The sequence below is a fragment of the Podarcis liolepis genome, assembly GCF_965112155.1.
Source record: "Podarcis liolepis genome assembly, chromosome: 8".
NCBI classification, from domain to species: domain Eukaryota; kingdom Metazoa; phylum Chordata; class Lepidosauria; order Squamata; family Lacertidae; genus Podarcis; species Podarcis liolepis.
Genome location: NC_139560.1, coordinates 51,654,397 through 51,671,682, shown reverse-complemented (window position 1 = coordinate 51,671,682; position 17,286 = coordinate 51,654,397). Strand labels below are relative to the sequence as shown.

The window sequence follows — 17,286 nt, the reverse complement described above, 5'->3', positions numbered from 1 at the left end:
GAGTGAACGTGGCTATGAAAACTAAATATAGTTCTTCAATGCGCTTATTGGCAGAGACACGCAAGGATACCTGTGAGCACAGATGATAATCACCCACATTCCTCTCTCTTAAGTAAAGGAGGCTTTGATCTTATTTCTTATAACAATAAGAGATCCACCTGTCATCCCACTTGATGTCCACATATTCAGTGAAATAGCTGAGACTGAGTGCATACAGTCAACATGTATGCATACAATCTAAATTGAGGCCCTCCAGTTGATAAAAAATCCAGCACGGTCAGAATTCCTGATCACATGTAGCCTCTGTACAATTACAGCTCTATGTGCATAGCTAACCCCTTTCAGACTAGGGAATAGATGAATAAACCTGCTTTCAATACATTTTCAGTCCTTTTTCTGTGCCAATTGTAATTATTATTATTTTTTAAGTCCATATGAAAATGTCCATATGAAAACATGTATTCCAATGATATGCTTTCTCAAAGAAATAGATTTCTAAATGTGTTTTATCTAAAACTTAATTTAAAAATGTGTATATACTCTCTCTCTCTCTCTCTCTCTCTCTCTCTCTCTCTCTGTGTGTGTGTGTGTGTGTGTCAAAAACTGTGATTGAAATGCAATGTTTGGGAAGGACAAAAGCCAGTGGATAACTAATTCAATTCTATACATTAATCCAGGTGGCTCGAATCAGCTCCCTTGATACCAGAATTCACAAAGAATCCAGTTCCACAAACATTCCTATTTCAGATGTCCTATTAAACACTCCTTTTCTAACACAAGCTCTCGTACTTCTGTGTTCATGAACTGTACGTGCTGGATGCACAATTAACAAACCAGTTGTTTGCCATTAATATTGAATTGATTATGTTAGGCAGTCCAGCTCAATGTAGCCATGAAGACTGCATTCAGACAGGGGGTTATTGTGTTATTTTAATGGATACAAACTGTCCCAATTGCTAACGTTCCCTTTAAACAGCAGCACCCATTGCCTTATACAGCTGTGGCTATTTGACTGTTATACCATCATGGCACGCTAAATTTCATTTACACTAGTTGACATGGTATAGCACCAGACCCCAAAAGTGTCCCTATTTTCCAGGGACAATCCTGGATTTACAGAAGCTGTCCCGGTTTCCTATTTGATTCTGGAATGTCCTGCTTTTCATAAGGACACCCCTATTTTCATCTGACAAATGATGAAGGGTATGGTTGGATGTCCCTATTTTTATTGGAGAAATGTTGGAGGGTGTGTAGCACAACAATTATCATCATCTGACGGTTGCTGTTCTCCTACCCGCTCCAGACATGCACACTTCTGTTGCTCCATGATTCACTACATGCCAACACCAACTTGGTGTTTGATAAATATGACGAAGCAACTCTTGATAAATACAGAGTGGATCCTCAATAAGGTGGCAGCAGATGTCCCTCATTTTTCCTAGATTGTTTGCCTGACACCAACTGAGTCATGCTTCATATATTTGAAGGAACAGGGTTCAGGCTTCAAGACATCACAGAATCAGCCAGAGTAATACTACACTAAAGAAAAGAGGAGCCTATAATTTTGATGGTATTTGAAAGTATACAAATTGTACTAGATAACTAGCAGTTTATATGACACCTAAAGAAAGCCTAGCACAGAAGAAGAAAAAGAAGAAGAAGAAGAAAGTAAACAGTCAAAGCCTCAAGGTAAATAAGTCAGCAGCCAGATACTCCATATTCTTGACAATTATACCTACCTAGTTTGTCAAGAGAATTGGAAAGTAACTGAAGGATCATAAATAAAGGAATATGATAAACTTCAACACATCAAATGGAAGGAAATGTTCCCTGGGGCAAAAAACAGGATCCACGTTGTTTATAACACCTACATTAATGATCAGGAAGAGGAGATAAACAGCATTTTAATGGCATTTGCCAATGATAAAAATGGGATATATTGCAACACTAGGGAGAGCCGAGATAAGCTACAAAATGAAATAAAAAAGTCTGGAAATAAGGCTGGAAATATTGACAGAATTGGGGTGAGGGAAGGATTCCCTTGGAGAAATACAAGTTGCCATATATACATAATAAATGTGAGAAGGAAACTGGAAAACACTATATTCAACAGGCAAAGAAAAAAGAAATAGTGCTTTATCTTTGTTTTAATTTTTCCTCTACCTAAACTCTACTTATATATTTGTGTGTTTTTTTTAAAAAAGGATATATAACACCATAAGAGTCCGGCGGCTCTCTCCTGACAAAGGAATCCCAACCTGAGGAAAGGCTGTATTTGAATTTCATATTATGTAGGCTACCTGGCACTTTATTCAAGTGTCTTTGCATAGTGGTTTTGTGAAATTCATTTACATTGCTGGCTGAGTTTTTTTAATTATTTGGATTGGCAATACAGCCTTTCTAATGCATTTTATATGTGAAGGGAAAGTAGCAGAGAACTATGTCAATAAAAAGGAATGTGTGCTAGAAAAAAAGTTCATCATTATGCATTAACATCATTTATGGTACATTCTTTTGATAGGAAACCTCTGCCTTTGGAAAGCAAAGTGAAATGGCTTCTGCAGCATTAAACACTGACAAAGAATGAATATTGTGCCTCCACAAAGCAAATGGTCAAAGCAGAACAAGAAACAAACACATTTAAAAACACCCCCTAAAAGGATGTGTGTGTTCTGTAGATACATTTCATTTCCTTTTGCGTCTCATAATATTTGCAGATAAAAAGCTTCAATTTGCACAGGGAGTCGCTGTTGTCTCTCTAATTATTAACACATGAAGGGTGATACAGAGCTTTTCCTTGTTGCTGAAGACACTATTGTCAATTTACCAATCTGCAGAAAAGGATACCTTCAGGGAATCCTTTTCATATTATTTTCCCTTTGGGAAAAAGAAACTGCAACCCGCCCCCCACCCAAAAAATCTTCCCACTCTTTAAAAATGCAGCTCCTAACCCAAGCTGGTAAAGCTTCCATGCTCTAGCTAGATCCACCTCTTGCCTGGAGGAAGGAAGTTGCAGTCCTGGATATGGGATCCTCTTCAAAGAGGGTCCTAATTGCACTCAGGACCTTGGGGCCCCCCATGGCATCCGGAAGCAGGGCTTAGCCTGGGCATTCCTGGGGTGGTCTCTCGATCATCCCATTTCCAGCACCCAATCAGGTTGTTTTGCAAGTTGGGGAGGGTGAGGGTTTATAAACGGCAGTGTGACATGTCAGAGCCAGTTGCTTCACACTGCCAAACACCTGCCCATCCGCCCTCTTTAGTTTCTGTGCTCTGGCCTTGCTTGGGACTTCAGTTGGTCACCTGTTTTGTGGCAGGGGCCTGGTAGGAATTTTGTCCACTTGGCAGATTGGCACTGGCCATTTGGGTTCTCGCCTACCTCCCAGCAATCGTCACAACTTTGTAAGGTTTGGCGGTTAGGCATTGACTTAGTGTGGTTGGGGGAGGGGAGGTGTGGCCATCACCTGCTCCTCCTTAAAAAAGGGTATTCCGTTAAAGGAATCTGGGGGTTCTGGATCTCGTCCGAAGTCCGCTTGAGGGGCTAGGGGCATGCCAGGACCACAGGAAACCTGGGGTGAGCTACAGCTGATTTGCATCGATTTAGCTCCCTCATTTGGTCTACCCATCCAGACCTCCTGGAAGGGGTCAGTTTTAGTTTGTCAATGCCTACTCCAATACTGCTCACATTGTGTAATCAATGAAGTTGTGGCCTAAATTTGCCCATTAATTTTAAACTAAAATTTGAGTCTGTGTGAATTTATTTCTGGGGGGTTACCTGAGGTCCTCAAAGCGCAAATGTTGAACTACGATTTCCGTCATTCTGGACTTTTGACCATTATGTCTGGGACAGAAGGGAGTTGGAGTTCCCATGCCCTCTTTAGGTCATAGTAAGACTTTGGAGCTGCTCCATCCTTTCATTAGTATTCTATTAATATCCTAAACTAATAAAAGTATATGTGGAAAGGAGCAATGCATAAGGATGTTTGAGAGTTATGGGGAGGTGGTAGGAAAATAGTGCACTAGTGTTTTGAAATTTGCATCTATTTGCATGGGAGTTAGGATTCATTCCTCCCTCCCCTTCAAGCTCTAGAGATTGGAGAGTGAAACTTGAATATCTCTGGCATCAAAAGCAAAAGGACAGTCATTCTCCCAGGACAGTTAATAGAAAATTCTAGTTCAATACCAACATCCACCCTCCAATTTCTCATAAGTGTTCTTGCCCTGTGAAACATGCTTCCATTTTTCTCATTCTCAGGGCACTTGATAATTTCTTGCAGTGTTGGGTTTTGCCTTATCACTATAAGGTGGCCTGGGGTGGGGTGTGTGGGTGTGGGTGTGGGTGTGTGGGTGTCAGTGTATTCTTGCCAGTAAACATTTCCTTTAGCAGTCTGCAGTGTCCCTGGCTATCAGCAATTCCTGAAGGAAGTTACTTCATGATGTCTCTCTCTGGGCTTCGATTGAAACAAAGACCCCTGGGAGGGCTACAGAATGCAGACCACTGGAGAGGTGATTTGTTGAAGTAAAGGAAGGCCACTTGAAAACATCCAACAGACACCTTGAAAATAAAAATAAGTGTGACAAAACACCTATGGTATCTGCCTTTTGATAATTTTCAAATACATTTTATTATCTTCTTAAGTGAAAGGGGAATGGCTGAGTAGGAAAAGGAGAAATGTTCAGCATAGCCCCAGAAAAACCAGACAATCCCTGGTAAATATGGATATTTGGTCCATATAATATCATCCAGGCCCAGTGCTTTTTATATCAGGGGTTACTCAATGGTATGCATGCCTCTTTTTGGTTGTTAAAAAGTGTGGCACTTGCTGTAACAACTTCATGGTGAGTACCAGGACCTATTTTTCTAGGGGGTGGGGAGCACTGTCTAGGCCTCATATTATGCAGATTCTCTTTTCTGTTTTACCAATATTTATTAACAAAAGTGAGCACAAACAAAAGGATCCAGTATGTTGTTCTTTTTCACCTCATTCAGCCCACCCCTAAAATCTGCAGAAGCTTATTTCTGTTTTATAGGGGCCAGACTGCTAAATGTCTGCATTTCCCATACACAGATATTATGGCTACTGCCTCTCTGAAGCTGGAAATGTGTGCCCTCTCTGCTTGCAATGAGTCACAAACAATGCAACCCTGCACATGTCTACTCAGTAACAAATCCCACTGTAGCCTGAAAGTGGCTACAGAATTGCAGCCTAAATCTAGCAGGATGCATTTTTACCCTATGGTCCACACAACACAAGATACAGTTTCTGGAAAAAGATGAAAGAAGTTAATAAGCCATGTCATTAAATGTGGAATACCTCTATCGTCATTCCAGCAGTTTTCTCCAAACTGCTAGATTAGTGTAAAGCAACTGCACTGAGCTTTGAAATGTGTTTTTTTAAAAAACCCCAAAAAGTATTTTAAGAATTGCTGTCCTTGCAGTAATTTTAGTTGCTGACAAGAATAGTTTTGCCATCTTTTTAAGCAGTGCCTTTACTAAGGACGTTAGGAACGAGTGCTTAGTGAGAATTACCGCACAAGCAGCTTTCACTAAGCACATGATTATATAGATCCTTTCATGCTCCTGCATTAGGTTAAATTCTGATTACTGTATTTCTTGCCTTTCTTTTCAGCTTAAAGTGGTTTTTGTGGGTCCAAGCCTGAACATGTAAAGCACAGAAGCGCTACAGTGGAGCCTTCTGTGCAGATCACAGAGCTTATTGGAGGAAATCCTGATATCCAGGCACAGCTTCATATTGTGATTAACTTCTCGGTGGTAGTCAGATAGAGTATTTCATAAAGGGCTTTAATAAACTTATGTCTGTTAGAGGAGCGCTTCAGCTGAATAGATTGCGATTTCTGGATTTTCTCTCACATAATGCGTTCAGGTTTCTCAGAAATCCAAAGAATTTGAAGCTTTTCTGTCTAAAAAAATAATGAAGGGAAATGCCTAAGGTTTAAATTTTATTCACCTGACTAGTTCTATCACAGTCACCATTATGCTGCTGCTAGTACTACATATGCTGATTTCTGAGCCAAATGACCCAAGAAAAATCCCACTTTTCCTGGTAGCTGTCCCTAGCGAACTAGGGTGTAGGTATTATTTATTTGTGGTTTATTTATTCCTAACCTCCCTTTCAGAGCACAGCTCTCCCAAGGTGGTTCAGAAGGATTTTAAAAAAAAAAAACAAAACAAACATAAAACCACATAAAACAAACTTTCCAAATAACCCTATATGAGCAGCAACAAATAAAATTCAAGAACGAGCACATCAAACAAACATAGATCTTTAAAAAATAAAGTTCATGGCTCTTTTAGAAATCAATGTCAACATTCTTTTAAAAGTCAGTATGTGGGTATTTACCTGAGGAGGGAAACCTGTAGCTGTGAGGGCACTGTCAAAAATGTCATGCTATCAGTGTTCCTTTCTAAATGATTCCTAAATTATTTGGGTATTTGAAACAAACATGAGTTAACCAAGACCATTGAGTGACTAGATTGAAAATTAATGGATGTTTCTGCATTTACTTCCTATTTGGTGTCACACAACCTATGGGAGAAGTTTTTTAAGACATACAGTTCAAGGCATTACATCAAAAGGTGCAAGGATAGGTCACCCTTGCATTCATTGATAGCCTTGCATTCATCACCCTCCCCAATAGACCAAGGGATCAAGGCAAATGTGGTGCTTGGGAATCAAAATATGATGTAAGCAAATGACATTCCTAAAATAAGCATTTTATCAGGTGTGGCATTCTAGTTTCACTTAGTTAAATGTGTCACTAAGGGAGGCAATATTGTGGCAAGATCAGCTGGGCTTGGCCAGTGTTAAAGCCAAGCCCCTGCTCAGCTGAAGATGAACTAGCATAACTTGCTCACCCTGGCTCAGCTGGGGCTCAGTCCCCCAAAGTGGGTGGGTAGGCAGGTCCAGAGGGGAGATTTAGGACCGAGTTCAGCTCTGTCACAAGACCTAGCAACCCAGCATCAAATACTATTTTAAAAGGTTGTCCCCCTGCTTCTACCAGGCTTAGGCAGAGCAGCAACAGCAGCTGTGCTGCTGAGTGGTGTTTGGATCTGGTGTAACTTCACGCCTACTTAACTTAACAGCGGTATGCTTTATGCCATCTTCTTGTGCATAAGGTTGCTCCCTAAGTATACCACAATGGCTCCGCAATATGTGTGCCTTGTATATAGACTATGTAGAATACAGGTTCTTTCGCATCTTTTACTGGAGTGGGAAACTAGAAATGTGTAACTGCTATTTCTGAAATTCAGAAGAAAGCCAGGATAAATTAGAAGATTTACTATCTGATTTGTGTAGGTACGGCACATTAAAGATAGGAAAATTCATAACAGTAGCTTTGAAAAAGTGCTTGGATTTGAATGAATCTACATAAGGATGCTGTTGTAAAATGTCTAGCAGGGATTCACCTTCTCCCCCAGATAAAAGTGCTACAGATGTGAACCAGGCTGCTCACTTCCATTTTACTTCACTGTAGTTCTGTATCTTTCAGCCTGTATGATTCTGGATTAATGTCACAGTGACGCTAAAGGTGAGTGTACATTTTCATTGAAATTGTATGGTGGTTAGTTGCTAAAACAGAATAAAATCTGCTGTTATATAGAATATAAGGCATATATGTATATTTTATTAGAACCCAAGGCTTTAATGTTTTAGATTTTTCCCAAAGGGATCAGATAAACAAAGCCATACAGCAAAAACACTACAACTAGGCAGTTCTGCAGCCAATATACTATAAACAGAACTAGATCCAAGTCAAACAACTTTAGCACAGGTGGGCCCATAGCACTAAGACCTGTTACCATGAATATTTCTTAGCTGCACTGTTTTCAGGGCCACAGACTAGCTAAGGAAATCATCCATCACATATGTCCACCTATAAAGTACAAAGAAGAATTTGTTCTGAGGACCCAGAAACAGAAAGCCACACATTTTCAAGGTTAAAAAGTGTGCAGAATGAAAATCTTGAGAACTGGCTTTCAGCAGACTTTATCCATTAGTTATGGTGACTGCTTAGATGCACCTTAAATGGCCTACACATAATAGAATTCAGTTCCCATGATTTCATAGTGCAGAAATACATCAGACATCTTATGAAGGAGATAGTTTAGAGCCAATATGAATGTTACGAGGACCACTAAAGTAAACAGGAGTTTTCAGAGTGATCATTTCCCCCTGGTTCCCTTAAAACTCTAAATAGGAAACACACACAGTTTTAATGATTATGGGTTGTATCCAAAACTGTGTGCTAATGCAATGGGACTTCACCTTCTTCTTCCCCCCACCCCTGAAGCCTCATGTCATCCCTCAACATCTGCTCTGGGGAGTGATCTGTGGGATCCTCTGGTGCAGATGGGGGGCACGGGGGATGTTGTATTCTGCCTTATTATTATTGATAGTCAGAAATACAGTATGTGGTTTGGGTAAAATAATCCACATATTACTACTGCAGTATACTAAATGGAAAACTAAATTGTCCACTGTGTCTATCATCCATTAGTTTTAATAAACACTTGTATCATCTATTAAGAATACATTTCTCACTGAGGACTAGGATCAGAATAATTGCTTCTTATATTTTTATTAATTTATGACCTGAGCCCTACTAAGAATGCTTTACTAACTAAGCAAATAGTCTGTTTCTGATTTATCTTCTGATTCATCTATCTGAACCCTGTACCGCCCCCGCCCCCCAGGTTTAAGAATGTGCTACAAGGCTATTGAAACAAAAGTGACTCCCAAACTCTGACTGAACTGATGTACAGTGGTACCTCGAGTTACAAATGCTTCAGGTTACAAACTCCGCTAACCTGGATGAACTATCTCGAGTTGAAAACTTTGCCCCAGGATGATAACGGAAATCGTATGCCGGAGGCACAGCAGCAGCAAGAGGCCCCATTAGGCAAAAGCACACCTCTAGTTAAGAACAGTTTCAGGTTAAGAACAGACCTCCGGAACGAATTAAGTTTGTAACTAGAGGTACCACTGTAATTCTTATTTAAAAGTGAAAAGCTCAGAAAATTGGGGAGGGGGAAATCATGAGACTGAATCATGCTGAATATTAGAACAACTCTCATCTTTATATATGTTATGTAAGAGGCAGCCAAAATAAAGTAGACTAATTAGACAGGCTGTTTTTTACACAGTTTGACGTGTGCAAGGTTCAGGAAAGTATACCACTGAAAAGGCCCTTGTGTTGCCTCCTTCCACACCTTATTGGGTGGGGACACACAGAGAGAAGGGCCTCAGATGATGAAAGCAGGCTTTGAGTTGGTTCACATGGGGAAAGTTGGTTCTTGAGCTACTGGGGGCCTGAACTGCATAAGGCTTTTTAGCTGAAAACCAGAACTTTGAGTTGAGCCCAGAAACTAATTGGTAGCCAGTGCAGTTGTGCCAAAATTGGTTTTATTTTTCAGACTGTCCTACTCTGGTCAGCCATTTGGCCTCTGAATTCTGCACCAGTTTCAGTTTCTACACCATCTTCAAAGGCAGCCCCACATATAACATATTGCAGTAATCTAGCATGGAGGTTACCAGAGCAGAGACAACAGAAGTTTTGTATGCAACTTTGCCTAATACAGACTTCTTTGCAGAGCAATTTTCCCCAATACAATGCATTTGTATGTTCATTTTAATTAATACATGCATTTGTAGGCACACTTTCTGTCAATACCTCCCAAATCATTGCTGGCTCCTTCCCATACCAGTATTGTCCCACTATCTGACATTAGAAAGGAGCCATAGTTTTGGGCTCCTCCCATATGGCTTTAGAATTCTCGCATTGCTGCTCAGAGTGGTTTGGACAACCCAGTCAGATAGGTGGCATAGAAAAATAAATTATTAGCAGTTGTATTATATAGAGAAGCAATGTGGGAAAGCAATCTCAAAGTTAAACTGTATTAGCAACCTGTGAGTCGGTGAGACTAGATGAGATCGAATGCAAATATTTCAGACTTACTTGACTTGCAGCGGTAGCTGACTCTTGCTTCCCCCATGCCATTACATCATGCCACAGCGTCAATATTTTTAAGTAGCACTAATGCACTCATTTCTGTTAATTAATTGTAAGCATACATGGGTAACCTTGAACATTGTTTCATTGTTGGGCCCCATTCATTCTTAATTTCCCACAATGGCAGCTTGTATGTCTTTGAAATAACCTAGATCTGTTGCGTACAGCTACATTTCTCCTCTAATTTCCCCCACTGCAACAGTTTATTTGACTGAACATTTTCAGCAGGGTAATTAGCATGTACAAGACTATTTATAAGACACAAATCTTATTTGCGTACTGGCCAGTGGCCACTGCTAACATTTCCCAAGGGGGGAGCATGCAAACCTGCTTGCTCTTCCGAGCATGTTTCATAGTTGTAGCCTTCTGTAAAAACCAATGAAACATATCCAAAGTGGATCTAAAAAGACATTGCTTTTCTTTTTTATGTACTTCTGCCTAAATATGATGGGGTGAGAGACTTTAAATTGGCCATCAGGGGATGGCTTTCTTCACCTGTCTTGCCCTACACTTCAAGCCCTAGAAGCCTCTGGAAGGGAGTTTCAGCTTTTGGTGAATGGTGAAGATTCACCTGCTTACCCTGGCTTTTGACACTTGAGCTGTATATTTTTAGAACCCACCTTATTTCTGTGATTGTAACCTGTCCCAAAACCTTAGAGTGAAGGGCAGGCAAATTAGGAATACTTTTTGTACTGTGCGCTCTCTCTTTCTCTCTCTCTCTCTCTCTCTCTCTCTCTCTGTGTGTGTGTGTGAGAGAGAGAGAGAGAGAGAGATGCTTATCTGTAGAGCTAGCTGTAGTGTAGCTGTTTTGAGAGGAAGCATGATGTTGAAAGCTAATGTAGATTAGCTATGGATTCTTTCTAACTAGAACTATCTATAATCTCTCATTCTGTTACAACTTCACTAATTTCTTAAAATACTGGGACCCTATTTGACATCCCAGCAAAGATATGCAGAGTCATGCAGGGAACAAGGTAGTACAAAGATGGTAACAGCAAGGTAAGTAGATCAAGGAAGGTGGCATACATGCCATAATGTGTTTTCTGCCATCCTTCTTAGCTCTCAAGTCCATAAACCTGCATAAAGTTCATTAATAGTATTTTTATTGCGACATAAAAAACATAAAAAGTGAATGAAGTGAGACTCAGAAGGAAAGAAATAGAGAGTGGAAGTAGAAGTGTGTGTGTGTGTGTGTGTGTGTGTGTGTGTGTAGATAATATTAACACTCCGGGACAAAATATTCAGCTACCTGTTATTTCCCCTACCTAGTATGAGATACATATATCTCTTAACACTCCAGATCCCTCTGAAAGCCTTGGGTAAAGTCAGAGAGACAGTGTGGCATAGTGGTTAGTGTGTAGGAGTGGGAGACCAGAATCCCTAGTCAGCCATTAAGCTAATGAGGATGACCTTGGGCCAGTTGCTGCCTCTCGGCCTAGCCTTCCTCATAAGGTTGTTGTGAGGATTAAATGAGGAAGGGGAGAACCAAGTATGCCACCATAAAAACTAGTCTGCTCAAGAAGAATAAAACAAGCTTATTTTGTTTAAAGGACTCCGATAGAAAAACCATGTAGGTTAATTTCAAACTTAGCTTAATCTTCAAGTCACTTGGATCAGAAGTGGTGATACGGCATTGTAGGAGAACTGACCCAATAATGTCAGATTTGTGTCTTTATTTTATTGTTTGATTCAGGTTGTGTCAAGTGGCATTGTTCAAATGTATGGTGGTACAGTGGTACCTCTAGTTACAAACTTAATTCGTTCCGGTGGTCCGTTCTTAACCTGAAACTGTTCTTCACTAGAGGCGTGCTTTCGCTAATGGGGCCTCTTGCTGCTGCTGCGCCGCCGGTACACGATTTCCATTCTCATCCTGGGGTAAAGTTCTCAACTCGAGGTAACTCTTCCAGGTTTGCGGAGTTTGTAACCTGAAGTGTTTGTAACCTGAGGCATTTGTAACTCGAGGTACCACTGTATTAGATTTGAAGTCCCCAAAAGATACAGGAACATAGGAAACTGCCTACTGAATCAGGCCATTGATCCATCTAGCAGTGGCTCTCCAGGGTTTCAAACAGTGGTTTTAAGCAAACCTACCTGGAAATACTGGTGAAAGAACCAGGGACCTTGTTGCATGCAAAGAAAAAAGAAAAAAAGCAGATGTTCTACCACAGGCTATGGCCCCTTTCCTAGTAACAAGCTCTTTCCCTAATACAGTTTCGGGCATACAATAAGGATCAAGTTCCAGATCCCATGAAGTCAGCAACAGAGTTCTCAAAAGTTTCAAAAGAAAAATATCAAAACCATAAAGAAACAAACCTCTGCCCCTCACACTGAATAAGACTGCTCAGTTTTATCTATGGTTTTATCTGTTTGTAAAAGTTTTGTTGTCATTGTTGCATTTTGTATCTTGGATCCTAAATCACTTTGGTATGCCTCATGGGAAGCTATTAATAGTAGTAGTAATTAATAATAATAATACTTTATTTTTTTCCTAATTTTATTTTATGTAAACTTCTCAGACTCATATTTAAACTGCACAGACTCAAACTTAAGGTCATGTTCAGCTGCAGTGAAAAAAGCTATCCTAACCTCAAACCATCCCCTTCTTAGTCAATGCTTCATGGCAATTTGTACCCTGGAAAGGAAAGTGCATTTCATAACAGTGGCTTCTGAGAATGGCAAAGTAATAACTGTTTTCAAACACTGATAAAGTGGCTATTTTATTTGTGTGTCCCAGCCAAGTGACCTCAAAACTAGGAAGTATAATCATTCAAGTTTTTATCCTGATCTATAATCATTCTGAGTTGGGTGTTTTCCCCATTTCATAACCTACTGCCAAACACAGCCAAAACTCTTGCTTACTACCAGTCTAATGAAAAGTAGAAGAAGAAATTACAGGGTTTATGTCCATATAATGATGGCTGAAAAGACTAGCGGAAAACCATTATTTTCAAAATCCTGCAATCATCACAGCTCATCATAATTCTTATTAATCTTGAATGTTCTTTCTGTTTATTATACTTTCTTTTTCAGCTTGTGCTGCAGACATTTATTATTAAAGCCCCAAATAATCAATCTCTTCTTTGTCATTGCTTATTTATGTGTAACTTTGTGTATTTATTTTTCCTTTATCAAATGCACAACTCTGTCAATTTTTCTATGCCGTTTCTCTCTCTGGATGATTGCATTTTTGTCTTCTCACCTAGAACTGGAAGGCAATCGCAACAATGTAGTACTAAAGAGATCTACTCAGAAGTAAGCTCTGTTTCAGTGGGGTTTACTCCCAAGTACTAAGTGGGGTTAGGCTTGCAGCCCAAACTTGAAACCCTATGTCTATTTATGTAGGAGTAAGCCCCACTGAAATTATTGGGATTTGCTTCTGTGTAGATGGTTGTACTGTAAATTGTTGAAATACCTTGTCTGTATAATTCAAGCTAAAGTAATAATATTTGCAATTATCCATATTATTGACTTAGGAATTTTTAAAAAAATGTATTTTTCTTGGTAAATTCATTTTTCTCCTATTATGAGAAAAATAATGATGATGGGGAAAGATATTTGCAATGATCTTTCATTTCTCATGCTGTTCTGTATTTCATCAAGAATCAAATATATGCTTTCCAACATGCAAAGTATTTTTCTCCAGTAGAGAAAATACAGTGTTGTTCAGTGTGCTGGAATTTTAATGGACTAAGGAGTGTTAGCCTGACTTAAAACTACACCAGAGCAACATCACCCACGAATCTGTGCTAGGAGTTTTATCCTTGCTCCTACCACCATCACCTTCTACAAGTCTCTTTGAATTACCAGTAATGAAAAGGCAGGCTTTCTTAGGGGATGACATGGAAAAGTTGGAAGCGAACCAAAAATTTGTGGATGATGTTGAACATAAAAACAGACAATTTATTTCATAGCAAATCAGGAATTTCAGAGAAAAGGGTGTTTATACAATGCTGAGCAGATGCTCAACTGGCATAGTCACTCTAGCATATTCACAGTCACACATTATCTGTTGTTCAAAATGAGTTCTGGAAAAGTTGCTTGGGAGACATAGCTGCAGAACTTGACAGAAACCAATCCCTGTCACATACATGTCATTAAGAGCAGCAAATTGATGCCAGCAAAAAAGCAAGATGCACGTTTAAGACAAAATAAGTAAATACAGTGGGTGGATGCAAAAGTAGGTTATGGTTTATTTCAGGCTGATAGAAATGAGAAAGAGATGGGATTTTGTTATGCTATAGATATTTTGAGAAGACGAAGCGCTGTGGCCCATAGACTGCAGCAAAATACTAGGCAAGGAGCTCAGAGGCATTTTGCCTTGAGTGCTTCCCACCCACCCTCAGGTTAGAGCCTTCGCTGATCACTTTTGGGGTGCTGGTTGACAAGCCAGAAAGTAATGTTGTCTCTCAGCATGATTGGCACTTGGTTCTGGGGTTTTCTCACCTTCCCCTCAGTGAAATTATGGCCTACTTTTGTTAAGCAGAAGTACATTGTTTGTATGAGGGCAGAAATGGCATTGGGCAGGACCAACATAGCATGTGGGGAGAGCTAAGGGGGAAGGTTGACCATGGCACTTCACAAGCTTGGGTTGGGGTATCTGCCTGGTTGGAATCTGCACCCTGATTGCCCAATGAGACCTTTGCTTGTTTGGCTTGCACCACAACAAGGTTCAACACTGGCTGACTCCCATGGAACAGGTTTGGGGTGGCCCAAACCCAACAGACCCATTCTATCAATATGTGGTTGTGGAATGATGAACTGGTCCTGGTCCCAATGCCATGCCAACCCTTACCATGATTGTTGTTGTCAATAACGATCTGGCCTAATTTATTCCATCAGCGGGGGGCCACTAGGGGCACATTGGAAGATGGCCGACAATAACATCTCTCCGGCTCACACGAGGTAATTAAGAGGCTGATATGGGAGTATGCAGCCTCCCTTGTTGCCCAAGGGAATGGGGAACACTGCCTTGCCTGCTGTGGCCATAAATCACCCCCGGATTCGAAAGAAGGGGGTGAGGGCACTAGGCACAAAGCCCTTGTGTGGGTCCGGCTCTCCTGGATGCTGTCTCTGATCGCGCGCTGGCTGCATTAGCTCGAAATAAACAATTAGAAAAGAAGCAAATGCACATACTTCGAGTGAAGATCAGGAGTAAAGACTGCTAATTAAAGGGATCTCTGGGATGTGGAGCGACGGGCTGGATTCAACAATAAATCAAGAAGAAGAATCATCAAAGGATTGGTATGTCGGAGCGAGACTGAAAAGGGGGGGGGACTTTTCTTTTTTTGTCTTATGTGAGTACCCAATAACCCTTCCCCTAAGAAAGAATCGTTGCGATTACTGATCACAAGCAGGATGAGTAAGAACTGTGTGGAAATTAATTACTAATCAAAGATATGGTGTGTGGGAACATCAAGAAAGTTCTCTGTGACGCAGTCATAAAAAGAGACTGTTATGGCAGGCCTGCCCACAGGAGGACTGAGGGGGAGGAGGACTATGGCCGTTACTATATCGGAATGTGAGATCGGCCTGGCAGGGCCCCCTGAGAAAATTTATGAGAGCGGCAGGCCTGTGGAAACCAGGACAGACGGTGGGAAACGTTTTGTACGGAGGTGCTGAAATGATGTCTGTCTATTTTGATATGGCTCTTGGATGAGTGTAAAATCCACACAGGATATAACAACGTTTGTTTTCAACCTGCTTGTGGAGACTATCAGAGATCATAAAGAAAACAAGAAGATGGGGAAAACAACAAAGAGAAGATGGAATAGAACTGTGAATACTATTTGGATAGAACTGTGTATATTAAAGCAGCAGCAAGAGAGATGTTTGGATCCCATTTGGAGCTCGAAGTATGGGTACCCCCAACAAAAAAATTAAAATTTGGCTGTGTAATTTGGAATTAATGTGATTTGGAATTAATGTGATTTGATTGGCCTGTTAATAAAAATAATAATAATAATAATAATAATAATAATAATAATAATAATAATAATAATAATTTATTCCATCAGCAGTGTACAGTCTGGTTATTTGCTGCTCTCATGCATCACATAATGCAACTGCCTGGGTAAATGAAAGGAGCAGCTAGATCTTCTAGGCGAACTGTGTAGGTAGCTTTTGCATACTATAACATTAGTCTGGAACTTGCCACTCACTTTTTACCTAGGATCCATACAATATTATTGCTAGCCCATTATTTTCTAGATGTCTCTATATTGCTTTTCAAAAAAATTCAAACCTGTTTTGCGCTCTCTCGCTCTCTCTGTGTGCATGTGTGTGTGTGTAATACAATGCAGTGTCAGTGCAAAATATCCAGTATGGACTGGCCAAGATATACAGAGACCTCTCAGGTCTAATGAGCCTTTAATTAAAAGGTTCCTCCAGTTTGTCTCCTTTTTATTGCTTCTAGTTGAGGATAATGTGATAATACTAGTGAATAACCTTTGAATTGCCCTGTGACTAGCTTCCAAATTGTTCTTTAATGAGAGTCACTGGGAGTGGGGGGGTGCCTTAATTACAAGTTGCTTCTCTTCCCACCCTCACCCCACCCTTATTTCCCATTTGTTATTGTGAAATCACTCAGTTTTGCTATAAAGGTAAAACAGATGAGAAGAAATGTCCAATGGTAGGGCTTGCTTTGACGGGCAGGCACCAAGGCTGATGGATCTTCTTCATCCTCTTTATTATAAAAGCAGGGGAGCAGGTTAGAGAGGACATTTCTGTATCTCTCTCTCTTCTTTCCAAAGCTTGTCCAGCTTCAAAAGGCAAGGAAAAATGGGACTGCAAAATAGATTAAATTCTTTGCAGATTATTTTCTCATAAGGTAAAGGTGTTGAGAACGCAAGAGGGATGTCACAGACCAGTATACAGTGGTACCTTGGAAGTCGAACGGAATCCATTCCGGAAGTCCGTTGGACTTCTAAAATGTTTGGGAAACAAGGTGCAGCTTCCAATTGGCTGCAAAAAGCTCCTGCAGTCAATTGGAAGCCTCAACGGACATTTGGGTTCCAAAGAACGTTTGCAAACCAGAACAATCACTTCCAGGTTTGTGACATTTAGGAGCCTAAATGTTTGACTTGCAAAGCGTTCGACTTCTGAGGTACAACTGTACCACAATAATTCCTGAAGAGATCCTTGGCTAGGAGAATGGGTACAAGGTACTTCAGCTTCTTGTGAGATAATGTTAATGTTTTTGTTTAAAACACTTATCTTAATTAAAAATGGTAGGGATAAATATGAAAGTACAGAAGGAGA

General features: G+C 40.3%; 1 protein-coding gene across 1 annotated transcript in view; it reads left to right on the top strand.

Moving 5' to 3' along the window:
• Positions 1-2,641, top strand: part of LOC310713745 (cadherin-19-like) — a 71,518-nt gene extending 68,877 nt beyond the window's left edge. The window contains exon 13 of the mRNA XM_083518229.1: positions 2,522-2,641. Coding sequence (XP_083374355.1) covers positions 2,522-2,550 — 29 coding nt within the window. The 3' untranslated portion in view covers positions 2,551-2,641. The remainder of the gene's footprint in view (positions 1-2,521) is intronic.
• The last annotated feature ends 14,645 nt before the right edge of the window (positions 2,642-17,286 follow it).